Here is a 27,222-nt window from a genome sequence, read left to right on the forward strand (position 1 = left end):
AGGGTGGCCCTGTTCTCAGCTGGGGCTCCTATCCCACCCCTGCCTGCTTCTCACGCAAGACCTTGGTGCTCAGAGGTGGGTGGTGGGTGTTAAGGCCTCCAGGCCCAGCCAGCAGGGAGCTGGGGGAGGACTTGACCTTGGGAGTGAGCTGGGGGGGGGGGGTTCCTAGAACAGCTGTGTCCCTTGCTTCTCAGCCACTGGCTCTGATCCGATTAATCCCGTGGCCTCTGCTGTTCCTAGTCAAGCTGAATGTCTCTGTGTCATGTCTGTTCCCCTCCCTGGTGCTGGAGGGAATGGCCCCGGACGATAGGCCTAACCCCTCCCTGCCCTGGGCTGGGAGTCAGGACTCCCGGACTCCCTTCCTACTGACTTACAACAGTATCACAGCCAAGCCTTAGCGTGCCTCAGTTTCCTTCTGTGTCACAAGGAAATGGCTCTGAGGGGAGTAGGTGAAGGGGAAGCTGTGAGCCAAGGGCAGGGGACTCAGCTTTGGCTGGGAGTGCCAGAGGCCTGGGAGGACTAAAGAGAAAGGCATTAGGATGGCAATCCCTGAAAACCTCAACCACCCGAGCTCCTGCCCTGCTGACGGCTGAGAATGGAAGAAACTGGCTTTCCCTCTTGATCTGGGGCTGGTGTAATCCCCAGATCAAAGCTTCCCTTGGTCATGAGGGACTCTAAGACTCTCATCCTCCAAAGGGGCTTGAAGACTGCTCATAGGACAGAGGCAGATAGGAAAGGTGCTGACCAGGGGCTCAGGTCAGCTCCCACCTCCCACCTGCAGACATCCTGGATGCTCAGAGAAACCATTTACAAAAGGCTGCATGCTCCCACGGCAGTTCATGAGGGGCCGGGCTTGGATTCAAGGTCACCCAGCATGGGAGTATTGGGGTCCTCAATCCAGCATGGAGGGAGCAGGGGCTGGCTGGGCTGGGCTGCTGTGCGAGGCCCAGAGGCACCATGATGTGGGGTCCCTGGGCCAGGCCAGTTGTGGCCAGGCTGGAGGAGGGGCTGCCTGTTTGTTGATGCTAGGCCTGGGCCCTGGCCAGGGCAAACACAGCTCCAAGGCCTTTCCCGCCACCTGCCGAATCTCCCAGCCCAGCCTGTGGTGGCCGGACAGCTAGCAGCCAGGATGAGGCTCTGAGAGCTGCCGGATGCCTTCTTCCATAGACCAGAGGGAATGTCCACCGAGGCAGCCTCAGTGTTGAGGGCAGCCACCTGGAGTGGCGGGTCGGGGAAGCTTTATCTTAGCCTTTAGTCCAACCCCCACCTCTACTCCTCCATCTTCGGAAACTGAGACATAGGCCCAAGAGACTGCCAGACGTGTGAGGCAGAACTGAGGGTCCCAGGATTGCTCAGACCCTCCTTCCAGGGTCCTGGCAGCCCTTTGCTCTTCTCCTCCCTCTTCGGTCACATCCTCTCAGCCTCCTCTCACCATGCCACCAACTCCTGTGGCACACCATCCACACAATGCACCAAGACCCTCTCTACCAGCGAGGCCCTTCACCTCCAACCCAGTCCTCCCCGAGCCCAGCATCTGTATCCACTGACTCCTTGGACACCCTGCCGTACACCCCGCTGGTCTTGCTGACTCCTCCCAACTCACTCCTTCTCCCACTCGGCCTCTCCACCCCCCCACTGCCCAGTGGCCCACACACATTTCTGCCTTCATTTTCCTTTGCCTCTGTCCTGGTTCCCCACGCTGGCCCACCTCCTCAGCACACTCTTACTTGTCCTTCAATGCCCAGGTTGGTGTCTGGGACACTCCTCCTCAGACACGAGCAGGGATTTGGTTGGTACAATACAGAGGGTGGAAGTATAGAGGGGATCCTCCTCTCCAGCACTTCCCTGGCCTAGGTCCCCAAAGCTGGTGACGTCTGGCTGAGGCCTGCCCCCACAGTCCTAGGGTGCCCTCCCTCTCTCCCCTGAGATCTGGCCCCCAGCTTCTCTGGCCACTGAAGCGGCTTAATGAGCCCAGGTCACATGGGCAGAGCTACTGCCTGTGGGGAGTGCCCAAGCCCCCAGTGGTCACCCAACCAGGCCCTGACGTCAGTGGCATTAACCTTCTGCCAGGCCTGTCTAATCTCTGGTCGGTGGCCGGGCCAGGTTAGTCCCGTCAGAGCCAGAGCTAAAGGCTGTGAGGGCCCTCAGGGGCACCTTGAGGTTGCAGGTCGGGCAGGGATGGTGGTGGCTGTAGGTGTCCGCAGTAAATGCCCCGGACTTGTAAGATTTGGGTGTGGCCATAGTGTCGACTCTGGGCCAGCTCTCTGATCCTCTGCCCTGGACTGTGAATCAGGCTTTGGGCACCCATTGCTTCTGCTCTTTAGGGTGTAATTACATTGGTGTGGTGAACGGGGCTGAAGAGGCTTTCCGGCCATGGATAGGGCAGCTTGAGGCCAGGCAGCGTCCCCAGCCCGTGGGATCCAGGAATATGGGTCCTGAATCCCAGACTCTGGGGGCAGTATCATGCATGGGAGGGTACTCCCTGGAGGGTGGAGTCAAGCCCCTGCATGGTGTTTGGGCTTCTCTCTGCCCCTTGCCTAGGAAGGCTGGGGAGCTCATCTCATTCCCTTTCTTCCAAGACAAGGTGGCTATGCGGCAGACGGCATTAACCCATGTCTCCTGACAGCTTCCTCCGTCTCTAGCCCACCACCTCCGGCTCCTGAAAGCCTCCTTCTTCCTCCTTGCCACTCTCCATTGAATCCTGCTGTCATTCTCCCCTGCCCCGTCTCACTCCAGTAAACTGCTCAGGCAGAAGATCCTTAGTTGAGAGGAGCAGCCTCAGTTCAGCCAGGCCCAAGACCACCCAGTGGGGGGCCTAAATCATCCACCCTTCAGGCCTCTGAGCAGCACCAGCGTGGCTGCCCATACATGTCCTGGGCTCCCTAACCTAGCCTGTATCCCCCCCACACCCTGTCTTGGGTCTAGGCACCCTCACTCTCCCCTTTTAAGCCACCCCCTAAGGCTCACAACTCTGTCCTCCCCCTGGACGTTGAGGATGCTGCCACATGCTACCTTTTGCCCAGCCCCACCTACCATCTGCCTCCTGGACATCTCCCCCAAGTGGTGGGTCACAGGTCTGGAAAACTCACACCCTTCAACATTCCTCTGTAGTCCCAGCTTGGTGGGGGGCATCTCATACCCTTGGTCAACCGCATAGATCTGGACTCTTGTCGTTGAGCCCCACTGCTTGCAGGTCCTGGCCCCACGGGGTAATGGGGACTTAAGTCTTCCTCATGGATCCCAAGGTCCCTCCTTCCCTTGCACACTCACACCAGCCCCCAGGAAAACTGTGTGCACGTATATACGTTTCTATGAAAATTTTTAATGATTATTTTTTCCAGAAGCAGTTTGGAAAAATATTGATGGTTTCATTTCCATTAAAGTCAGGAAAATAAAATTATAAATTCTGTTTAGGTATAAGTAAAATACTTCAGGTTAAAATAATGCTTTGAGTTTTAATATACCTACTGTCAATTATTTCAATGTTTTTTCAACTACTTTAAAGTTCTGTAAAAATAATTAACCATTAAAAATACATAAAACCATATATAGGAGTGGACATTTTTGCTTTTGCTTCAGATCCAATGTGGCACCAACATGGCTTGGCAGGGCTCTCTAAGATCTCGTCTGTATTTAGAATTTTGATATTTTGTGCATCATGGACTTCTTTTTTTGCAATCGTTTTGATTTTTTTTTAAGTATGGCATTAATATAGTATTAATCTTCATTACTGAAACTTTTGGCACCACCCCAAATTTTGCATCAAGTGATGCCTCATTTGCCTCACCCTAACCCCAGCCCTGCAATTATGTCTTAGCTTCAAGCGCTTCCAAGACCCATCATCTTATGGAGGAAGCCCAGGCCCTCAGGTTGGCATTTGGCATTTGCCCACTGTCTCTCCGTCCCATGTCCCCCTTTCCTGCTCCTGTTCTCCTGCACTCCTGTGGCCCTCAAGTCCGTGTTCCTGGTTCTTGTACACTCTACTGTTCTGGCTAGAATGACCTTCCATGTCAAAACTCCCTCTCAATCCAAGACTGACCCTGCGAACATTTTCCATGGCTCTTCTCCCCCTTCGCCCCCACCAAGAGGCACAAGTTGACCCCATGCTTCCAACAGAGCTCCCTGAAGGTGCCTTAGCGTAGGAGGAACCATCTTCCCACTCGTGTCCAGCCTGGCACTGGACACTCCATCAATGCTCATGAGAGTGATAATTAACACTCGCCCTCTTCCCCCAAGAAAGGACAGCTGGGGCCTGATGCAAAGGTTTATTGCTGAGTCTGCATTTAGCTGAGGATGAGTGTGAATCGTTCTCAGGCCTTGCTGGACAGAAGCTCCTGTTCTTGCCTGTAGCACAGGCCCTGGCCCATGGACATCAGCAAGGACTTGGTGATCGATGAGAAGTAGGGAGCGGGATGTGGGGACATGGGCCTTTGTCCCTGACAGTTCAGGTATGGCCCTCAGTTTTTCCTGCCAGGGGATGGGCCCTGAATAGAAAGGGTGAGAGAAGCTGCTGCCCGGGACAAGTGTCACCTGGGTTTGCTTGTGACCCCACCTGAGGTAGGCCCCTCTGGGCATGACCTGGTCTCCGTCCCAAATTCTCTTCCTGGGGCTGATCGATGAGAGCAGGACTCTGCCCCCAGACACCCTTCAGGACAGTTTGACCATTGGCTACAGCTGGTGTCAACAGTACCCGCCCTCAACAGACCCTCCCTTTGGCTGGCCTGCAAGACTGTGGGTGGGTGGGTGAGCTAGGACACCGATCCTGTGTCCAAGGACAGAGGGGACAGAGCCTGTGGGGGAAGGGCTAGGGGGCTACTGTGAGCCTGGTATGTGGGGAAGGGTCCAGCTGGATTCTCTCTCTGGCTCCCAGGGCTGCCCCCGCTCACTAATTCATCTATGTAGGAACTGCACAGGCCAGAGCTGGCTTGGACTTTGGACCCCTGAAGCTGCTGGGGTAGACAGGTGTCAGACTTGTCACATGGAGGTGGTACAGCTGGAACGGGTTGATGGTAAGCATCAGGCCGGCTTGGAGGCAAGGAGGAGGGATCCTTGCCTGCCCCTCTGCCCTTCATGAAACTCTGGGAGGGAGGGCTGTTTGCTGAGCCCAGACCCACCAAGGTGAGTCAGGGGCCCCCTGGGGCGGGAGAGCTGCAGGAGATTGGTCAGTCGGGCACTGCTGAGTCACTGTGTGCTCTGTGCTCGAGCTGCCCCAAGTCCTGCCTGCTCCTAGCTGGCGCTGGCTGTGTTGGGTCTTGGAGGCCAGGGCAACCAGGCCGTGAAGGGCAGAGCTGGGGTTGGGGGCACCCGGCTCTGGGAGGCCTAGGAATCACAGGGGAGGGTCAGGGCCTCAAGGCTAGTGGGGCTCAGGGTTTTGGATCTGTGGCTGGTGGGGCCACAGGCTGGGGCCCAGAAGTCCTGGGGAGATGATAGGGTCCTATTGGCTGGAGCTACAAGGCAGCTAGGGCTACAGGGTCTTAGGATGTACATGGGTTCAGGAACCCAGGAAAACAAGAAGGAATCTGTCAACATCCCTAGCCCCAAAATAATTGAGTTTAGGCTGAGAGATATTGTGGAGGAGAATCTGGAAGCAGCGACACCTGGGGAGTTGGGCCTGTCAGAGATTAAGTGGGTGGGAGTTGTGAGCCAGAGGCGGGGCCTGTGGCAGTGGGTGGAGCCTGAGAAGCCAGGATGGGGCTTGGAAGCAGAGGGGTTTGGGAGTTGGGGGTCAGGCGGTGGAGTGGGTCTGGAAAGCTGGGGTGGGACCTGGGGTGGGTCTGCTATAGTGAGGTGGGGTGGGGAGCTTGGGATGGAGCTGGGGTACTGAGACCAAGGGGCAAAGCAGGGGAGCATCCGGGCTGGGAGAAGCCCACCTCAGAAGAGGCCGCAGTCTTTGAGGTTCTCCTTGATGATGATGTCCGTGACAGCGTCGAAGACAAACTTGACGTTCTGCGTGTCGGTGGCGCACGTCATGTGGGAATAAATCTCCTTCACGTCGCGTCGCATGTTGAGCTCGAGGAACTGCACCTTGATGTAGTTGCCCGCGTCCTCGTATGTGTTGGGTCCTGGCGGAGAAGGGGGCTCTTACTCCCTACCCCAAATCCTGCAGGGCAGGAGGAGGCAGCCCGAGATCGTGGGGGTGGGTCGCCGCCTGGCGGCCGGGCCCGGAGTCTCACCATCGTAGTCCGGGAAGCAGATGCTGAGATGCGCCTTTTTAATCTTCTCGGAAAAAACGTCCTTCTTGTTGAGGAAGAGCACGATGGACGTGGTGGCGAAGTAGCGGTGGTTGCAGATGCTGTTGAACAGGTGCAGGCTCTCGTGCATGCGGTTCTGAAGAGGGCAGAAGCTGTCGGGCACCGGGGAACAAGGGCAGCGACACCTCCCCTCTGGGCTTCGGGGCACCCGGGGCCTCTCCGCCGACAGCTGCAGGCCAGTCTCCCCGCAACGCCTCTCAGTGGGGCTGCTGGCTGCCTCCTCTACACCTTCGGACCGCTCTGAAACGAATGCCTCTCCCAGACACTCCCCACTCTCGCAGCGCTGTCTCCTGCTTCCCGCGGGCCTCACTCAGGCCTTCCTTGGCACTCACCACTTCGTCGTCCTCCACCAGCACCATGTCATAGGCGCTCAGCGCCGCGATGAAGATGATGCAGGTCACACCCTCGAAGCAGTGGATCCACTTCTTGCGCTCTGAGCGCTGCCCACCCACATCGAACATCCTGCGGGGTAGACGGGACCTGAACCGGCGCGGCGAGCCCCCGGCCTCCCCTAGCTTCCCAGTGCTGGCTAGGGCTCACTCAGACCAGACTGGCACCTGGAGGGGCCGGGCCTTTCCGCCTGCGGGCTATCGGAGAACCGGAAGGGTCTCCTGTAGGGATGGGGCCACTGGGACGCGAGGGGCCTCGGGGCGGTGAACTCGCTGGCAGGGCCCCAGAGCAAGGACGCGGGCCCGGGGTCGTACCGGAAGTTGAGGTCCTTGAAGGAGAACTGCGTCTCGATAATGCCGGTAGTCTTGACACGCGAGCGCAGCACGTCCTGCTCAGTGGGCACGTAGCCCGGGGTTACCAGGCGCTCCAGGTCGGAGAGGTAGCTGCGGGAGACGCCGGGGTGTGGGTGGGTGGAAAGCAGGAGTGTCGCAGGGCGCCGCCCGCGCCCCCACGCCCCGCCTGCGCGCTCACTAGCCGGCCGAATCGTTGAGCTGGTACTCCGAGGCGCGATCGAAACAGGCCTGGATACCAGAGTCCTTCCACAGCCGCTGGATGATGTCCGACATCTCCTTAGGCATCGTGCCCTCCTCGATGGTGTCCGCCATGTGCATCAGCTTCCGGGCGTCGTCCTGGGGACAGGTGGGAATGGTTGGCGGTGATTAGGGCTTGGGCCCAGCCCGGCGCCTCGAGTCCCCAGAGGTCCGCTCAGCCCGCCTCCTGGCACACCTGGCGCGCAGAATCACCGTATTGGATGTTGAGTGTAGTCATAGCGCGCACTATGGCCAGGATGGACTGCAGCGTGTTGCCATAGATGATGGCAATGAACTCGAGGCACTCTTCCAGCGAGTACCCATCCTGGTGGATGATCCTGCAGCCAGGGAGAGCAGCGATCAGCGCCTCGTGGTCGGGTGGGGAAGGACAGACCCTGTGCGCAAGGCTCCCTTCCCCTCCCCCCTCCCAAGGCCTCCTAACCGGCAAGGGCACTCACTTCATCTGCTTGACAATGGTGCTCTTCCCGGATTCACCGGCACCTGGAAGGGAAGCCCTACCTCAGAGCCGCGCTGATCGCATCTCTCCCCTACTCCTCTTACTGCCCATGGAAATGAGGCCTGGAAAAGGGCTAGGCAGACCCAGAGCACCAGCCCAGCCCCTAGTTTCATCTGTTTTCCCCCCATCCTCCAAGGTAAGGTCCTGACATTCTGGCAGAAAAATGTTTGTTAATGTCAGCAGTGACAGAAGAGGGCTGACCAGGGGCATCAACGACCTCAGCTGTGCTGAGGAACCTCCAAGACCCTGATATACAGTCTTTATTAGCCTGAGACGAAAATAAAGACAACCTAGGGCGCCACCTTGTGGATATATCTGGTACTGCACGCACGGGATTATTTTGAGTAGGGTCAACCTAGCTTTTCAGCTGAGGTGGGAGGGGAGTGTCTCCAAGAGGCTCAGAGGGGATTAGCGCCTTTGGGTGGGGGAAGAGACGGAGCTGATAGCCCCTCTAAGCCTGCTCTCCCGAGGGTGCTGGACACAGTTAATGGGATTTCTGGCTTAGCCTCTCTGTCTTCCCCGGCACTCTGACTTGGTCTGTCTGCCCACATCCCGCTGCCTGACTGGACCCTGGAGAGCTTGGGTGGAGCCTGACTCAGAACAGCTCCTTCTTCCCGTTGGGGGAAGCAGTGGCCTCGAGGCATGGCTCAGCCTCATCTCCCCTCACTTCCATGAGACCATGGGCATGGCCTTATCTATTCCCCACTGGGCCTTAGTATCCCTCCTCACCCTTGAGCTGCTTTTCAGGTCTGCCAACAGTAAAGCTCTGGAAACTGAGGGCCATTGTGTGTGGCTCTGGGTGGTCCTAGAGACTGTGACCCTCTCCTTCCCAAGGGCGCAGCCCTAGCGGGTGCTCCCAAGGAGGCCCCTGTTTTCTGAGCCCTGCCCAGCAGACCCATCAAGCCAAAGGCCGGAGCTCCACAAGCCCAGTCAGAGCAAAAGTGCCTCATACCCACACGTCTATAAGAGTGGCTGACACAAACTTCTCGGGAGGGGAGGCTGCCTGAGGCGGGCCCTCTGGAGAGGAGTTCCATGGCATACCCAGACTTGGGGAGCTGGGGTATCACCTGTCAGGCTGGGCCTTGCCTGGCCGCCAGGGCTCCCCCTCTGTAACCTGCCCTATTGCAGGCTCATTCTGCTCACCCCTGCTTCACACAAAGGTCACATGCCTGCCCCCAGCCTCTGACCTGGGCCCACATCCCTACCCAGAAGCAGCAGCTTCACGGTTCGAGCATCCTTCTCAGCATCTTCTTTCAGTTTCTTTTCTAGCTCCCTTGAGTGCTTCTCTTCTGCGCTGGCCCCAGCCCCCATGCCCGCGCAGCGGGTGAAGGAACAGGTTGGTCAGTTGGCTTTTCTGGATGGAGGGATCCCCAGAGTCAGGCTCAGGGCAGTCTCTGGCCTCCCTGGACAACCTCCTGGCCCCCGGACTGGAAATCAACTGCTCTCCACAGACCTGTGCAGGCCCTGGTAGGGCTGCTTAGTGGAATTTGGGTACTGGGGGTACCCAAGAGCCAACCAGAGACAAGGACAGGTGAATCCAGCTCAGCCTCCAGCTCTTCTAATCAGGCCAGTATGGCCCCAATCCCTCAACTGCTGACTCTGCACCCCTTCTACCACCCCCCCCCAACCCTCCTGGAGACAGTCCTGCCCCTGCCCTGGAGCAAGGAGACATGTTTGGTAAGGTCCAGCTTAGAAAGGGGAGGAAAGGGCTTCAAGCCCCGGGGGTGGGGACCACGGAGGGTTGGGGTTGCCAGCAGGGAGTAGAGGGAGAAGCATGCACCCAGCACCTGGTCTATGCCCAGCACTGGGTTCAGCACTGCTCAGTATCTTGTGAGCTCACACCGGTCCTGGGGGAGGGTACCCACGTCATCAGCCCCATTGTACTGAGGAAGCAGAGGCTCAGAGGGCTATACAGCAGGAGGTGGCTGAGAAGGGCCGAGTGACTCTGGACCAGAGTTCTATACGGGACAGGAAATCAAGACGCAAAGGTAGACATTGCATTTGCGCCATAGTGAGGGCTGGATCTGACCTGAGCAGGGCTTCTACATGCCTCCATGATGCCAGGGGACTTGGGTGTGCGTGCATGTCTGCTATTGTGCCTGGGGTGGGGGGGTGTCTATCCTTTACTGGCACCAAGCAAGCCAATGACATGATGACAACACATTTGTCCGTGTACACTTGTGTGTACACATGTACATGTGTGCCTTTTTGTGAGTGCATGTGTGTGCCCTTATGTACACATCTTATACATGTGTACAGGTATGTATGTGCTTTTGTACATTTATCTTTATGTGCACGTGCATGCTTGTGTGGATTAACATGTGTGTGTGTAAATGTATAAATGCACGGAAATGTGCAATGCATTAATGTGTAGTTTCCTGTATTTGTGTCTGAGCATGTGCCTGTGTACATGTGCATTTATGTGTGTACCTATATGTGTGCATACTTTCACGTGTCTACCTGTTTGTATGTACTGGAGAGCAACAAAGCCTCGGACCTGCAGAGGTGGCTAGGCTCCTCCAGAGAATGTTTTGCAGGCCTGTTGTCAGATGGGGAAACAGTCCCAGAGCAGGTCTGGCACTCTGGGGCAAGGAGGGGTGGAGCTCATCTGCTCTGCTCTTGTTCTGTCCCCTGTGGGTGCTCTGGGACATGCCTAGGGGTATTTCTGGGGCATGCCTGCCTCACCTTAGGGGTCTGGGATCTGTGTGTGGGTTCAGGTAGGATGGGGAGTGCTGCTGACTGGAAGTGGTTAACTGAGCCCATAGTGTTGAGTTCCCAGGCTCTGGACCTCCCATCAGATCTAAACCCTGGGCTCCCAAGGCCCCATCTAGGGGCCCTGAGCCTCCTGGTTCAACTACTGGAAACCTGGCTGCCTTTTAATATCCAACTGTTTGCAACCCAAGATACCACGAGGGGGTGCCAAGGCCCCAAACACTGAGCACTGAAGCTTGTCCCTAACATGTGGCTCTCTTCTGTCGGGGGACGGAGATCTGTCCGGAAGCAAGAGCATTTGCGCCCTTTTCAACCTTCAGGTTCCATCCATCCTCCACCTCCACGTTGTAAATGGGCTGGGGAGGGGTGGTCTCTGCAGCCCCTTACACACTTCCCAGGGGGGCGGGGTGTTGCAGGAGCCCAGGTTTGTTAAACCAATGAAAACCTGGTTTCTGCTTATTGGGTTTATTTAAAGTGGGGCCAGTCTACTGTTTCCCAGTCACCACCTGGCTCCCCTTGCTATCAGGTATGGCTCTAAGCCCTGCTGGATCCATGGGACTCCCCAGCTCCTAGCTTCCCCTACCAGGGCCGGACTCATTATATTTGGCCCAGGGTGCCCAGCCCCACTTCCTCCTCTAGCAGCTCCTCACCTACCCTGATCTCCCTACCTCTGCACATTTGCTCATGCTGGGCCCTCTATGGAGAGCTGGCTGGAAGGAGGCAAGAAGGATGGGAATTTTGTTGGGAATCTCAGGGTGGGGGCAACTAGATTGTGAGGGCTGTGGCTGTGTCTTGCCAATTCCGAGTCCTTAGTGCCAGCACCAGGCTGCACACAGGTGAGGAAGGAATGGTGAACAAATGATCAAACAATTGAATGAGCGAATGGGATGCAAAAGAGAACGTGTGGGAACTGGTGGCCAGGACCCATGGAGTTTGGGGGGCAGGAGACACAGAATCTGGGCATGACTGAACCCCCATCCTTCCTCCCCTGCCAAGGAGAAAAGCCAAAGTCCAGTCCCAGAGCCAGTGTTTATTAACAAGATGGAACCCAAGGGCGGCTGTGGCCTGGGCAGCAGAGGGCCGCTAGGAGCCCCCATCCACCTACCCAACTGCCCCACCAGAGCTATTTACACCCATCATCTGAAGTGGTGGGCAGAAGGGAGCCCTGGGGAGCCCCTGTAGGCCCCAGGCCTCCACCATGGCCTCCTCTCCCCTCAGCCCTGGTTTCGCCTGGCCCCTCTGCTATTCTCCCAGCCCCTGAGTCACAGTGGCACAGAAAAAGCGAAGAGGAGGTAGAGTGGCCAGGCAGGGAGGGCAGGAGGGGCTGGAGGGGCTGCCCCACCCATGCAGGGCTCCTCTTCTCTTGTCCCCAATAAATAGAGAATAAATACCCAGGAAGGGGCTGGCCTTGACTGAGTGCCCCGGTCCCAGGCAGGGGCCGGCATCCTGTGACGACCCCTTCTTTCCTCTCTGAGTGCATCTGAGCCCCCCCTCCCACCCCCAGTCTCCAAAGCAGTCCTTGTATTCATGTCTATGCCGATGGCTCAGGTTGACAGCACACATTGGCCAAGGTGGAGTCCGTGCCCCGTCCACGCGGAGCTCGCTCCCTCCCTGTGTCCTGTAGATCCCAGCGGTGGCTGTCCAGCAGGTGGACTCCCAGCTGAGTCTGGGGGCTGTACAGTCCTAGCCTGACCCTGCCAACTGACTGGGCCTCATTAGGTGGGCTCTGCTTTCTGTCGTCTCTGACCAGCATGGGTCAAAGTTTTGGATGATGCTGCCGACGGGGCAGGCTATATACAACCCACCAATAAATACTGTCTTTGCAGGGGCAGGGTGTGTATAGAATATAGATATTTTTATATATATATATATATCTATATATCTTTTATATTAAAAGGGACAAGGGCTAGGCTGGCCCATTGCAGGGCTTAGACAGCTGGCCTCATGTGTCCGGCGGGTGGTGGCGGCGGTTCCGGGGCTTTTTCTGGTCCTGGGATTCAGGAGGCCGGGGTGCCCCTGGGGCCTCCCTGGGGCTGGGGGGCACGTGGCGCCAGTAGCCCTGGCAGTACTGGTGGATGAGGCCCACTTCTGGCTGGGCCAGCAGCTGGGCCAACTCCTGGTATGGTGGTGTGGGGGGGCCGGCACCTGGGGGTGGTGGGGCGCTCACAGCTGGTGGTGGGAAGAGGGCAGCGTGGACAGCGTCCCGGCCCAGAACATGCAGCTGCACCCGCGTGACGATGTGCTTAAAGTTGTTCTCAGTGGCCGTGCAGGAGTACAGGCCGCGATCGCTGAGCTGCAGGGCACGAAGCAGCAAGCCTTGCTCTGTGCGCAGGAAACGGTCCTCTGCACGAATCTGAGGGGCAGAGAGTGGGGGCTCAGGGGCTATGTGACCACCCTGCTGCCCCAGCCAGCGCCTAGATCACACCACCTCTGTGGCCATCCCACGTAGGGGCACCCATCTGGAATTTCCATATACCAAGACACACCCACAGGAAGGTTTCACATAACATCTGAAAGAAGCCTCCACACATATTTCCATTTCAGGAGTGGTGACCGTAAGGGGATTCTGTACAATGAGAAAATTTTGGAGCACACCACAGAGAATTTCTATTTAATGAGAATACCCAATTGGAGCTCCCTCATAAAACATCCACATAAGGAAATGTCTGGAAGACATTTCCACAAAATGAGGGCTACCTTACAGAATGTCCATATACTGGAGCCCACCCAATGACGTTTCCCTACAAGTAGGTACACTTCCAATGGATACACATACGAAGCTTTCACGGAAAGAGGCATTGCCTAGCAATGGTTTCATATAATACGGAAACCCCTCCATATAATTAGATTCACCCAAATGATTTCCTCGTGGGTAAGGGAGTTTGGAAGTGCTTTCTTAGAATGAGGGCTGCCCCAGATTGGCTCCTACCCCACCTTTCACCCACGTGGAATTTCTACTGTACAAGGGACTCCCACATCCACGGGAAGACTGTGGGGCAAAGGAAATCACCTCGCGGCGCCGGTCACTGGGATCTCGCTGGAACAGCCACTTAACAGTGGCCTGGGGCGAGCGGGGCTGGCACTCAAGAAAGGCAGCGCTGCCTGCCACGCCGTACTGCACCGACTCCACGGCATTCTTATTGGCTGTTGGACAAGAGGGCGCTGTGTGAAAGCAGCAGTGCCTCTGGGCAGACTGCAGGCCAATGAGGGGCAGGCACCGAGTAGCACATACAGGGACACCCACCCAGAAAGGCAGAGATGAGCCATCGGGCATCCATCTCCAAGACCCCAAGCCCTTTCACCCCCATGGGCCATGTGAGCATCCTTCTAGTGGAGGCCCTGTGAGCAGCTCAGTGGGCTGCATGAGGCTCGGAGCACCCAGTGGGGAGGCCCAGCACACTCACGGTTGGAGTTGAAGCCACGGCACTGCCTAATGGGGTTCCCGTGCCGGACGTCCTGCCGGCGGCTCCGCCTGGATGAGGATAGCTCCTGAAGGAGTATGCCTAAAGAGGCGTGCCCCTCCCAGGTCCCTGTACCCTCAAGAATCCAGGGCTCATAGATTTTCCCTGGGTGATATTGCATCCATCTCCAGACTCCCAGGACAGGGCCCTGGGTCTGGTGGCCAAAATTCCAAAGGTCGGCAGGTCCATACCTCTTGGAGGATGCTGTGTAGCGAGAACAGGCCTGACCATCCCAGGCACAGTAGGGGTCCCGGGCAAGGCAGCAGTCAGCACAGGCGGCCCCATATGCCTGACAGCGGTGCAGGCTCAGGTGTGTGACACCCACGGCTGAGGCCACATACAGTTGTTGCTGGGGGAGGGTTAGGGGCACATCAGTTCCCTCCCATCGCCAGCCCCCATCAGGAGCCAGGTGGGCCAGGTTCCTTCCCTTCCTGTTCCATGCCTCAGTTTCCCCACCCCTGCACCAAGGGCATGACCCCAAGGGGTAGCAGGTTCCATCCCTACCCCCAGCCCACTTTGTCAAAACTCACTCTCTTGGAAGAGATGGTCATGGTCTTAACAGGTGCTGGGTCCTGAAAGAAAATAGGGATCAGCGTTGGACCCTGGGGACTCCCTCCCTGCCCTGCCCTGGAGGTCTGAGGTCAGGAGCTGGTACAGATGGACGAGAGCCTGGGTGCGGACAGGACTGGGTGGTCACACCCACCTTGAAGACTTCCACCTCCTCCAGCATGAGCTCCTCCATCTCCTGGTCGTCCTTGGGCAACACAATGACCTTCTGCACTGTCCCGCGGTCTGGAACGGGCCGGGCAGGGCCTCAGTGAGGCTGAGGATGCTGGGGAAGGGGCACCAGCCTCAGCCCCTTCCCCCACCAGGGCCCAAACCCCAGAGGGCAGTGGAGCAGCAGCTCTGTGCCAAGACTGAAGAGTTTCGCCCAGTGATGGGAAGAGGTCTGAGGGGACTGGCCCAGGATAAGGGACATCAGGGCCAGGGCCTGGCCCTCCCACCCCATCCTTGTTTGGGCACTGCTCAGAACAGGACATTGGAGTAGTCCCCCGTGGTGAGGGCTGCTGGAACTGTGGTGGGTGCACTTGTATGTGTGCCTATAAGCATGTGTGTGTTAGCATTTGGACCCACGTATCCTGGAGGTGTCTGCCATCCATCTGTCCCCCCTTTCCTACATGGGTCCCCAGGTACCCAGTGTCCTTGGCCTCCTGGCCCCTAGGGATGACGACGAGGTTTGCCCACCCCTAGTCTGTTATCCTGGCAACAGGGAGAAGGCTCCAAAGGAGGACGGTGGCAGAGTTGACCTTGACCAGCCTGCAGCAACCCCTAGCAGCGGGGGTCCCAGCCCCATGGATCAGCACCCTCCACCCAGCGGGCCCAGCGCGGGAGGGGCCGGGAGCAGCAGTGGGTACCTGTGCCCAGGAAAAGCACCTCATAGCGCCCATCGGCTGCATCCACCTGGTCCACGGCGACCGTGGTGAGACGGTAGGGAGCGCCTGTGCGGACCACCAGGGGCCGCCGCTGCAGCGGGTACACGGCCTGGTACATGAGCGGATGGCTGCGCATGAAGTTGATCACTTCATCAGGATAGTCTTTGGTGGACTTCATGGACGGAGTAAAGGTCCCACCAGGGCACTGCAGGCAGGTGCGAGTGTCAGGTCCAGGCCTCCCACATGGGGCTCGCTGGACCCGCGAGCTCCAAGAGAAGATGCTGTTCTGTCTGTCCCCACCACCTCTGCCAGCTCCACTCCTCAGAACCCCCAGCCAGGTTTTTGCCCTTCACCCAGCCTCTGCAGGTCCTACTCCAGCTGAAGTCCCAAGGTCTCCCACAGCCACCTCCCTGGCTTCATGTGCTGTGACCTTGTGGCAGCATTCAGCAAAGCTGACCACTCCCTTTCCATGGCCTCCACCCTGATGTCTCCTTCCTCTCTGGATGTTCCTCCACTTCCTGCCACACACACCCTCACCCCCTCCACGTTGGACGCTGCTCAGCGAGATTGTAGGCTCCTTTAACACTCTGGCCATACTTCCCCCACCCCTGCCAGCTCACTCCAGCCCAGCATCCAACTTCACCTCTGGGGGATGCCTTCCCCGACCTCTGCTGAGACCAGTTTCTCCATCCCAGTCCTGACCACATGGAGCCACAACTGCCCATTGCATTTGTTCAGATCATGTTGCTCTCCTGCTTAGACTCCTATTGTGGCCCATGTCACACCAAGATCAAATAAATCACCTCCTACCATCACCGAGGCCCTGCAGGTCAGCCCCTGCCCACCCTCACCTCCTTGTCTACAGTTAGTGAGCCACACTGACCTCCAGCCCTGCCTCCTAGCTTCTGCCTTGAAGACTCTTTCCTCCAACCTTCGGCACCCATACAGCCCCCCAGATGGAGCAGCCTGCCATACCTAGCCTGCCATCTTTGTTTCAGGATCCTGGCTGGGTTCCTTCACAGCCTGATGCCGTGTGTCAATGGTTTTGTTTGTTTTTAAATTTCAGCTTTCCTGAGGACCAATGGAGGGTTTATACGTGCATGATCCACCTCCCCCATCTGCCTGTGAGCACCATGATGGTGGGGCCCATGTCTGCTAAGGGTTGACTCAGAACAGGCCTTGTAGGAGAGGAAAGGAAAAGGCAGAGTGAGAAGGGTCCTCACCGTGCCAGGCCGTGGGTAGGGCATCTTCCCCGAGAAGGGCATCCACTGGTAGTTGGGGCCCTCCTTGTGGGCAAAGGGCCCGTTGAAGACCATGCGAATGTCTGCCATGGAGTAAACGCACACGGCAGAGCCTCGGAACACGGAGCTGCGGGCAGGGCAGGCTGCTGAGGTGGACCGGGCAGACCCTCGGCCCAGGTCCCTCCCAGCCTGCCCCCCCCCACAGCTCGCCACCAGGCTGAGGTCCTCCACAAGTCATAGCCCCCCTCCAGCCACACCATGCCACTGTGGTCCTGGCCCCAGCCTCACCCCGAGGAAGTAAAGACAGCATAAATGACGGGGTTCCTCACATCCTGGGTCTGCTGGACAAACACGTCCTCTGGGGACAGAGGGAGAAGGCGCTGGGAGGGTGCCTTAGCCAGGCACCCGTGGGCCCTGCCCACTCCTGCTCAGGGGGGCCCACCAAAGGTGCCCTGACCTGACCAGCCAGCCAGCCTCCATCCTTCCAGTAGTAGCCACAAGGCCCCACCTGTCTGCTGGGTACTCACGGAGCTCATCGAAGTGAGTCTCAATGCCATCCTCGCCTGGCACAGAGCACACCAGCCGGGCCTTCAGGAACGTGCTCCATTTGTTGACCAGGCAGCAGTGGCCGCCATCATCATTCTGGGGGGGCAGGGGACAAAGAGCCGAGTCAGATCAGCCCACTCATCCCCAAACCGCCGGCAGAGAAGGGCTGAGAGAACTAGGGCTCCGTCCGGAGAGGGGCAGCATGGGACCAGCAGAGCCTACCAGGCAGATCCGGCCGATCCGCGCGTACACCGCAGGGCTCTGCGGCGCCTCCGCCGACCGCTCGCGGAAGAAGAAGTAGAGCTTGTCATCGTTGCGCTCCGCGCTGTCGGGGATGAGCTCAGCATGGATGAAAGAAGGGTCTGCAGGTGGGCAGGGGTCAGCTAGGTGATTCTGCTCTGCCAGTGCCTCTTCCCAACAGAATCCCCGCTGTGTACAGGAAGCCCCGTGCCCACCCCCACCCCAGCCAGTCCAAGGGCCGGAATCCCCTACGGCTGCTGCCTTATGCAACATTCCACATCCCCGACATGCTGCGCCCCCAGGGCTGGCAGCCTGTGCTCACCGTTGAGCCACCGGGAGTTGTACTGATCGGTGCGCATGGCCGTCTGCTTTCCAAGTGTGCGGAAGATGGCTGCGTCCGTGCCCATGAAGTCGATGTACACGCCAGCATAGAGCTCCTCATCTGTGGGTGGCCGGTGGGTCAGTCAAGAGGACCACCCTTTGCTAGGCCAGGGCACAGCCCAAATGACCTCCAGGGTAGGGTCCTGTCTCCCCTTGAGCCTCCCCAGGGCACAATCGTATCACGAGTGGGGCACCGGTAAATGTTTAACTGGCTCTGGGAGGGCTGGGATTAGTAGCAAGACCCGATTTCCGTGGGTAAATACTCCCACCATGGCTGACTGCAAGCTACTAACCTGAGGTCCCTGAAAGTGGAGTTGGGAAGAGCTACCAACACCACTGTATAGTATTTCCACCCCCCAGATACAAAATAGATGTAAATAACCTCAAGAGCATAGGTAATAATAAAATGCAGTTAAAATAATTAGGAAGTAATGAGTTTTGAGCATGTATTTAATTTTTTTTTACTAATAGCTGTGTTTAACAGCTGGCTCACAATACCTGAAAATGTAACAACTATGCTGACTCCAGGTATTCCCTCTAGACTCCCCTAGGGCAGGCTCTGCTGTCAGGCTAGGACCTTCTCATTCGCCAAGACAGGGCGGATAATGCCCACCCCTGCCCTGGGGGCCTTTCCCAGGTTTGGAGGTGGCATGGTGCCCAGCAGCTGCTCTGAGAGGCAGACTGAGTTGGGCGGCCAGAAGGCAGGCACAGCGCAGGGACCAGGGTCAGCGGTGGGCTCACCCAACCTGGGGGTAGGGGCAACAGCTGCTCCTGAGTTCCCAGACGGGACCCCTCCTCAGAGAACATTCCCCCAACCCTCCCAGACACCTGGAAGACCAGAAACAAATTCCCCCCAGCTGGTCACAGGGCCAGGACTCTCCATTGGTGCTTTCTGTGGGCCTCTCCCAGACTCTCAGACAAACAAGAAAATGCTAGGGGACCACCCCTTGTACACACTTGGCTTGTCTCCTCCTCCAGGCAGCCTGTGGCTGGGAGGGTTTTGGCCTTTGCGTGGATCATACTGTGGATTTCAGGGTAGGATCTGAGGGGCTGAATAGAAGCTCACACCCCTAGTCTCTGCCCCTCAGCTCACACTGGGGTGTGTCTGTACCCCACCCCCTGCCAGATGGGGCTCCACTGGGGGGCTTCCGAGCTACATGTGCACCCTGGGTCAGTGTTGGGGCCACGCCCCCTACTCCAGAGGCAGAGGCCACACTTTCAGGCTGTAGAAGCAGGATGGGGTGGGGGCACTCACTGATGAGGGCTGAGGCTGTGTCCAGCTTGGGGTCGTATGGACACTTGCCCTTCCCTGACTCGAGTCTCTCAGGCTCCAGGTAGAAGATGTAATCCTGCAGGGCAGAGGGGGGCTCAGCATGGTCCAGGCTGGTCCCACAGCCAGGAAGGGCAAGGCCCCCAGGGACACACTGAAACCACCCCCTTCACTCCCCAGTTCTCCTTGGGTTTTAACTGTCTCCCAGGGCAGGGCCACACTGTAGGTTCTAAGGGAGGTGCTGCCTGGTCCCAAGTCTCAGATAAAACCTGGGAATCAGGTCTCAGAGGGCTCTGCTTTGGGGCCATGAGAGGGGCGTGGGGTAGGTTTATAGAGGCTGAAGCCACTCCACGCCATCTGGTTCAGGAAGATGCTGGCTAGAGTCCCCTTGGGCCATACAGGTACAACTCTTTGAGCTGTGGCTGCCTGTCCTGGGCCAAGAAGGAGCTGCCAAGGGCATGGGGTTCTGTCCTTTGGCATCAGGTTCCACCAAGTCAGAGGGCTCTGAGGTCACTATGTCCCCAGGCTTCGTGCCCTACCTGTGGTTCTCAGGACAGACTAATAGGCCATGGCCTTTTTCTTGCCCCTCAGCAGAGCCCCCAGCTCCATGTCTCCCCAGGGAGCCAGGAGTTGAGGGGTTGAGCCCAGACCACACAGAATTTAACAAAGTCCCTTGTGCCTCCCAGCCCAGCCCTGAAGATGCTCGGAGGAAGGCTGGTGAAAGCCCTGGGACTAGGATGAGCTCATGGGGAGAAGGGAGAGAAAGGCAAGAGGCAAAGAGGCAGAAAGGAGGTGGCAGCGGGTGGCAGGGATGGTGATGCGAAGGTGTACACAGGCCTGCTTCCAGTTACACTGCACACACGATTTCCTGCACACACGGGGCTGCACACACAACTTGGCACACATCACTGCCAGCACACAGAGCACACCGTTCACACCCTGGGCGCACACACAGAGTCTGAGTAGTCCCACTTTTCAGCATTCCCCACCACAAACACAGGCTCAAGTGATCACTTGCTCTCATTCACCGGCAGCCCCTGCCCCCCTGCCCGCCCCTACCCAGCCCCAGGCCCCCCCAGCCCAGTCCCAGTTCGTGACTAGTGGGCAGACAGCTCCGCCCCTCCCACCCAGGAGAAGAGAGCCCCAAGCTTGTGAGTGTGCAGACACCTGTGCCCACTGATAACCACGGGGGGTCTGGGGCATGGAAACCTGAGAGTAATGTGTCAGACTGCACACGTGGGCCACGGCCCCACTCTGGGGGTGAATAAAGTGTGGGGTTGAGTGTGCACTGCAGGTGCCCAAGTGTATGTGGGTGCGTGTGCATGAACGTCTACACACGTGTTCTGAGGGCTGAGGCATGGCTGTCCCCAGGGCTCGTCTTCCCCACCTAATGGCGTTATGATTTCTTGCCTGCAGGGGTCACACTGAGGCTGACATGAATCCAGCTGGGACTGCCTTCAGAGTCACTGCAGGGGAAGGGCTGGGAGGGGGCACAGAGACAGAGGGGAACCCCCCGGGGAGGCTGGCCTGGAAGGCCAGGCCCAGGGTGAGTTCGGCTCAGAGGCAGTGCTGCCTGGCGAGGGCCTGGAGGGAGAGGCCCACCTGGCGTGGGGCTGTAGGCGTCGGGTGGAGGGCACCATCCGTGGCTCTGCTGCCTCGGCCTCTGACCACCTGCATCTGGGTCCAGGGCATAACCTGAGAAAAGGAGGAACAGGGGTTAGAGCCAGGGGTGGCAGGGGCTGGGGGAGCGGGCTCGGGCTGCCAGCCTCTCACACCACACATGCCAGGAACACACGTGAGCACTTGGGCACCCAGAGTACATATATGCACCTGTGCGTGCACACACACACACACACACACACACACACACACACACAGCTTGGTGCACACCTGCATACACATGTGACCCCTAGGTCCAATCACTCTTACACACGCCCTACAAGGTCACGCCAGCTCATACATGCCCACATGGAAATGGAAAAGGGCAGAAGCAGGCAGGGGCAGGCAGAGCTGGGGAAGGGGCAGCTCTCCCCAGGCCGTGTAGCACAAGCTGACCCAGGTGTCCCGCCTCCTAATGCTGAGGCTCCCGCCAGACCCTCTGTCTTGGCTGCAGGGGCATGGTCCACAGGCATAGCCAAGAGAACTGCTGCCACGAATGGAGTGAGCGCTTACTATGTGCCAGGCACAGTACTAAGACCTTTGGGAGTGTTAGCTCACTGCCTCTTCCTCACACCAACCTGTGAGAAAGGCAGCTATTAGCCCCATTTTCAGGTGAGGAAACTGAGGCTCTGAGAGGTGAAAGAAGTCACTCACCCACGGTCACACGGCCAGGAAGTGGCCCATCCTCCCATCAGAACCCTGGAATGTGGCCACCAATGGGGGCAGCACAGGGTGGGGGTGGGGGGGACTTACCTGGGCCCTGCGGCCTCGGTTTACATAGGTGCACATGGGGTTGTAGGCGCCCGTCCCACACACGTACAGGTGTGTTCGGTTCCAGGGCTGGATGAGCCTGACGAAGTTCCCGCACTCACCCTGGGACCAGAGGGAAAGCCGGGGAGGTACCCAGATGCCTGCCGGGCCCCAGTGCCTCCCTGGGGTCACCTGTCCCCTGTCCCCCACCCCACCTGTGGACCCCACTGTACTCACGTTGCCATCCTTGCCTGAGAGTACGCACTCTTCAATGCGTTGTGGGGAGGCCGCCCAGTGGATCTGTCAGAGACGGGGGTCAGAGGGTACAGCCTGCTGGACGGGGCCCCAGACACGGGGCCCTGTGTCCCTCATCCCACCGCCCCACATCTGGGCGGGCCCTTACAATGAGGGGCTCACGGTTGATGTCATGCAGGTCCAGGGACAGCACGTAGTCCTTGCTGCCCACGTACATGCGGTCGTGGTCCTCGTCCTTGAGCAGGATTCGGTAGTCAGTGGTGTTGAGCAGGAAGTTGAAGAAGTGGGCAGTGCCTGTGGCCTTCAGCTCTGTGGGTGGAGGGCAGGGCAGACGTTAGGACACTTGGAGACCATGCAGCCATACCCCCCCCCGTTGGCAGAGGGGGTCCCCACCACACGGTCACCTTAAACGCCCAGCTTCCCCTCCAGGGAATACTTAGCTCCCTCTCCAGTTCCTGATTACTGGGAGGAGAAAGTAGGACAGGTGGGTAGGTCAGAGAGGGGCCACACCCAAAGCTAAAGCTTCTGGGTCCCCATGAAAGGACAGTGGGTGAGAGCCAGGGAGCCTGACAGCATCAAAGAGTCTTTGCTCAGGTGGGGCTGGATGCTCCCACTCTCAGGGTGGGGCCAGCGTCCCACAGGGGCCTAAAATGGTTAATAAGTAGAGAGGTGAGGGCAGATGCATCCAGGACAGCTCCCAGCTGCTGGCACAGAGGTGCTCTGCCCTTACCCCAGTTGCCCATCAGACAGAAGGCAGAGCTGGCACACAGCAAGATCCCCACCTGGTCTGAGAGGGTTAGCCAGCACACCGGCAAGTCCTGCCATATTACCCAGCAGAGCCGGGCTTCCCCCAGGCCCCACTGGGCTGCTAATGGTGGAATTCTCAGGCCACTTTGAAGCAGCCAGGAACAGTCTTTCCCAGGAGAGAGGCCCTTCCACAGTGTGGCAGTTTCCCTGGGGCTGGGCAAGGATCTAGTTGAGTTCTCAGTTTCTCTTCTATGTGAGTCTAGCAGCTTGGCCCTCCCACCCTCGAGTTGCAGGGGAAAGTCCTCCTCCCTGAAGATGAAGGACAGGAAGGAATTGTCCAGTGATAGGTCAATGACAGACCGAGGACTCCAGGAATTTTAGGAACCTTCCTCTGGCAGGGGGAGAGCCCAGGGGTTCCCCTGGCGAACCCCTCTTCCACCCACCTCTAGTTATTTTTAACTCAGCAAGAGAGGGAAGGTTGTAATGAGGGCGATGAATATTCACAGCACAGGCTTGAGATGGCAGCACAAAGAAAAGCATACGCATGTCTGCACAGGGCCCAGGTATGCACATTTTTGTGCACCTGTCCTGCATCAGAGGAGGCATTCACCCATCCCATCTCCCCGCCCCAGAGCTGCTAACCCCTCTCACAGCTGGTTACCCCTCTCAGAGCTGGTTACCCCTCTCACAGCTGGTAACCCCTCTCAGAGCTGGTTACCCCTCTCAGAGCTGGTTACCCCTCTCAGAGCTGGTTACCCCTCTCACAGGTGGTTACCCCTCTCAGAGCTGGTTACCCCTCTCACAGCTGGTTACCCCTCTCACAGCTGGTAACCCCTCTCAGAGCTGGTTACCCCTCTCACAGCTGGTTACCCCTCTCAGAGCTGGTTACCCCTCTCACAGGTGGTTACCCCTCTCACAGCTGGTAACCCCTCTCACAGCTGGTAACCCCTCTCAGAGCTGGTTACCCCTCTCACAGCTGGTTCCCCCTCTCACAGCTGGTAACCCCTCTCACAGGTGGTTACCCCTCTCAGAGCTGGTTACCCCTCTCACAGCTGGTTACCCCTCTCAGAGCTGGTAACCCCTCTCACAGCTGGTAACCCCTCTCACAGCTGGTAACCCCTCTCACAACTGGTTACCCCTCTCAGAGCTGGTTACCCCTCTCACAGCTGGTTACCCCTCTCACAGCTGGTAACCCCTCTCACAGCTGGTTACCCCTCTCACAGCTGGTAACCCCTCTCAGAGCTGGTTACCCCTCTCACAGCTGGTTACCCCTCTCAGAGCTGGTTACCCCTCTCACAGGTGGTTACCCCTCTCACAGCTGGTAACCCCTCTCACAGCTGGTAACCCCTCTCAGAGCTGGTTACCCCTCTCACAGCTGGTTACCCCTCTCACAGCTGGTAACCCCTCTCACAGGTGGTTACCCCTCTCACAGCTGGTTACCCCTCTCAGAGCTGGTAACCCCTCTCACAGCTGGTAACCCCTCTCACAGCTGGTAACCCCTCTCACAACTGGTTACCCCTCTCAGAGCTGGTTACCCCTCTCACAGGTGGTTACCCCTCTCACAGCTGGTAACCCCTCTCACAGCTGGTAACCCCTCTCACAGCTGGTTACCCCTCTCAGAGCTGGTAACCCCTCTCACAGCTGGTTACCCCTCTCACAGCTGGTTACCCCTCTCACAGCTGGTTACCCCTCTCAGAGCTGGTAACCCCTCTCAGAGCTGGTAACCCCTCTCACAGCTGGTTACCCCTCTCACAGCTGGTAACCCCTCTCACAGCTGGTTACCCCTCTCAGAGCTGGTAACCCCTCTCAGAGCTGGTAACCCCTCTCAGAGCTGGTAACCCCTCTCAGAGCTGGTTACCCCTCTCAGAGCTGGTTACCCCTCTCACAGGTGGTTACCCCTCTCACAGCTGGTAACCCCTCTCACAGCTGGTAACCCCTCTCACAGCTGGTTACCCCTCTCAGAGCTGGTAACCCCTCTCACAGCTGGTTACCCCTCTCACAGCTGGTTACCCCTCTCACAGCTGGTTACCCCTCTCAGAGCTGGTAACCCCTCTCAGAGCTGGTAACCCCTCTCACAGCTGGTTACCCCTCTCACAGCTGGTTACCCCTCTCACAGCTGGTTACCCCTCTCAGAGCTGGTAACCCCTCTCAGAGCTGGTAACCCCTCTCAGAGCTGGTAACCCCTCTCAGAGCTGGTTACCCCTCTCAGAGCTGGTAACCCCTCTCAGAGCTGGTAACCCCTCTCACAGCTGGTAACCCCTCTCACAGCTGGTTACCCCTCTCACAGCTGGTTACCCCTCTCACAGCTGGTAACCCCTCTCACAGCTGGTTACCCCTCTCACAGCGGGTTACCCCTCTCAGAGCTGGTAACCCCTCTCAGAGCTGGTAACCCCTCTCAGAGCTGGTAACCCCTCTCAGAGCTGGTTACCCCTCTCAGAGCTGGTAACCCCTCTCAGAGCTGGTAACCCCTCTCACAGCTGGTAACCCCTCTCAGAGCTGGTAACCCCTCTCAGAGCTGGTAACCCCTCTCAGAGCTGGTAACCCCTCTCAGAGCTGGTTACCCCTCTCAGAGCTGGTAACCCCTCTCAGAGCTGGTAACCCCTCTCACAGCTGGTTACCCCTCTCAGAGCTGGTAACCCCTCTCACAGCTGGTTACCCCTCTCACAGCTGGTTACCCCTCTCACAGCTGGTTACCCCTCTCAGAGCTGGTAACCCCTCTCACAGCTGGTTACCCCTCTCACAGCTGGTTACCCCTCTCACAGCTGGTTACCCCTCTCAGAGCTGGTAACCCCTATCACAGCTGGTTACCCCTCTCAGAGCTGGTAACCCCTCTCACAGCTGGTTACCCCTCTCACAGCTGGTTACCCCTCTCACAGCTGGTTACCCCTCTCAGAGCTGGTAACCCCTCTCACAGCTGGTTACCCCTCTCACAGCTGGTTACCCCTCTCACAGCTGGTTACCCCTCTCAGAGCTGGTAACCCCTCTCACAGCTGGTTACCCCTCTCAGAGCTGGTAACCCCTCTCACAGCTGGTTACCCCTCTCACAGCTGGTTACCCCTCTCACAGCTGGTTACCCCTCTCAGAGCTGGTAACCCCTCTCAGAGCTGGTAACCCCTCTCACAGCTGGTTACCCCTCTCACAGCTGGTAACCCCTCTCACAGCTGGTTACCCCTCTCAGAGCTGGTAACCCCTCTCAGAGCTGGTAACCCCTCTCAGAGCTGGTAACCCCTCTCAGAGCTGGTTACCCCTCTCAGAGCTGGTAACCCCTCTCAGAGCTGGTAACCCCTCTCACAGCTGGTAACCCCTCTCACAGCTGGTTACCCCTCTCACAGCTGGTTACCCCTCTCACAGCTGGTAACCCCTCTCACAGCGGGTTACCCCTCTCACAGCGGGTTACCCCTCTCAGAGCTGGTAACCCCTCTCAGAGCTGGTAACCCCTCTCAGAGCTGGTAACCCCTCTCAGAGCTGGTTACCCCTCTCAGAGCTGGTAACCCCTCTCAGAGCTGGTAACCCCTCTCAGAGCTGGTAACCCCTCTCAGAGCTGGTAACCCCTCTCAGAGCTGGTAACCCCTCTCAGAGCTGGTTACCCCTCTCAGAGCTGGTAACCCCTCTCAGAGCTGGTAACCCCTCTCAGAGCTGGTAACCCCTCTCAGAGCTGGTTACCCCTCTCAGAGCTGGTAACCCCTCTCAGAGCTGGTAACCCCTCTCACAGCTGGTAACCCCTCTCACAGCTGGTTACCCCTCTCACAGCTGGTAACCCCTCTCACAGGTGGTTACCCCTCTCACAGCTGGTTACCCCTCTCAGAGCTGGTAACCCCTCTCACAGCTGGTAACCCCTCTCACAGCTGGTAACCCCTCTCACAACTGGTTACCCCTCTCAGAGCTGGTTACCCCTCTCACAGGTGGTTACCCCTCTCACAGCTGGTAACCCCTCTCACAGCTGGTAACCCCTCTCACAGCTGGTTACCCCTCTCAGAGCTGGTAACCCCTCTCACAGCTGGTTACCCCTCTCACAGCTGGTTACCCCTCTCACAGCTGGTTACCCCTCTCAGAGCTGGTAACCCCTCTCAGAGCTGGTAACCCCTCTCACAGCTGGTTACCCCTCTCACAGCTGGTAACCCCTCTCACAGCTGGTTACCCCTCTCAGAGCTGGTAACCCCTCTCAGAGCTGGTAACCCCTCTCAGAGCTGGTAACCCCTCTCAGAGCTGGTTACCCCTCTCAGAGCTGGTTACCCCTCTCACAGGTGGTTACCCCTCTCACAGCTGGTAACCCCTCTCACAGCTGGTAACCCCTCTCACAGCTGGTTACCCCTCTCACAGCTGGTAACCCCTCTCACAGCTGGTTACCCCTCTCACAGCTGGTTACCCCTCTCACAGCTGGTTACCCCTCTCAGAGCTGGTAACCCCTCTCAGAGCTGGTAACCCCTCTCACAGCTGGTTACCCCTCTCACAGCTGGTAACCCCTCTCACAGCTGGTTACCCCTCTCAGAGCTGGTAACCCCTCTCAGAGCTGGTAACCCCTCTCAGAGCTGGTAACCCCTCTCAGAGCTGGTTACCCCTCTCAGAGCTGGTAACCCCTCTCAGAGCTGGTAACCCCTCTCACAGCTGGTAACCCCTCTCACAGCTGGTTACCCCTCTCACAGCTGGTTACCCCTCTCACAGCTGGTAACCCCTCTCACAGCTGGTTACCCCTCTCACAGCGGGTTACCCCTCTCAGAGCTGGTAACCCCTCTCAGAGCTGGTAACCCCTCTCACAGCGGGTTACCCCTCTCAGAGCTG

General features: G+C 58.1%; 2 protein-coding genes across 5 annotated transcripts in view; both read right to left on the minus strand.

The window, feature by feature from the left end:
• Positions 1-5,111: 5,111 nt before the first annotated feature.
• Positions 5,112-10,730, minus strand: GNAT1 (G protein subunit alpha transducin 1). The gene is made up of 8 exons (XM_033133300.1): positions 8,954-10,730; positions 7,690-7,732; positions 7,428-7,569; positions 7,173-7,330; positions 6,956-7,084; positions 6,584-6,713; positions 6,174-6,327; positions 5,112-6,062 (listed from the first exon to the last, which is right to left on the minus strand). Exons 1-8 carry the CDS (start codon positions 9,057-9,059, stop codon positions 5,872-5,874), a joined length of 1,053 nt encoding a protein of 350 aa, XP_032989191.1. The 5' UTR covers positions 9,060-10,730; the 3' UTR covers positions 5,112-5,871.
• Positions 10,731-11,444: 714 nt separating this feature from the next.
• SEMA3F (semaphorin 3F) overlaps positions 11,445-27,222 on the minus strand; it is a 37,161-nt gene continuing 21,383 nt past the window's right edge. For 2 of the 4 annotated variants that reach the window (XM_033133189.1, XM_033133191.1), the window contains 17 exons: positions 21,845-22,005; positions 21,679-21,741; positions 21,445-21,564; positions 20,635-20,727; positions 19,018-19,111; positions 17,704-17,823; positions 17,364-17,503; positions 17,123-17,237; positions 16,884-16,953; positions 16,578-16,722; positions 15,337-15,559; positions 14,625-14,713; positions 14,452-14,493; positions 14,113-14,270; positions 13,865-13,932; positions 13,471-13,604; positions 11,445-12,813 (listed from right to left, as the gene is read on the minus strand). In XM_033133189.1, coding sequence (XP_032989080.1) covers positions 12,403-12,813; positions 13,471-13,604; positions 13,865-13,932; positions 14,113-14,270; positions 14,452-14,493; positions 14,625-14,713; positions 15,337-15,559; positions 16,578-16,722; positions 16,884-16,953; positions 17,123-17,237; positions 17,364-17,503; positions 17,704-17,823; positions 19,018-19,111; positions 20,635-20,727; positions 21,445-21,564; positions 21,679-21,741; positions 21,845-22,005 — 2,246 coding nt within the window. In that variant the 3' untranslated portion in view covers positions 11,445-12,402. The remainder of the gene's footprint in view (positions 12,814-13,470; positions 13,605-13,864; positions 13,933-14,112; positions 14,271-14,451; positions 14,494-14,624; positions 14,714-15,336; positions 15,560-16,577; positions 16,723-16,883; positions 16,954-17,122; positions 17,238-17,363; positions 17,504-17,703; positions 17,824-19,017; positions 19,112-20,634; positions 20,728-21,444; positions 21,565-21,678; positions 21,742-21,844; positions 22,006-27,222) is intronic. The other 2 variants (XM_033133188.1, XM_033133190.1) reach the window with 2 other exon arrangements.

The sequence above is a fragment of the Rhinolophus ferrumequinum genome, chromosome 17, assembly GCF_004115265.2.
Source record: "Rhinolophus ferrumequinum isolate MPI-CBG mRhiFer1 chromosome 17, mRhiFer1_v1.p, whole genome shotgun sequence".
Lineage (NCBI taxonomy): Eukaryota > Metazoa > Chordata > Mammalia > Chiroptera > Rhinolophidae > Rhinolophus > Rhinolophus ferrumequinum.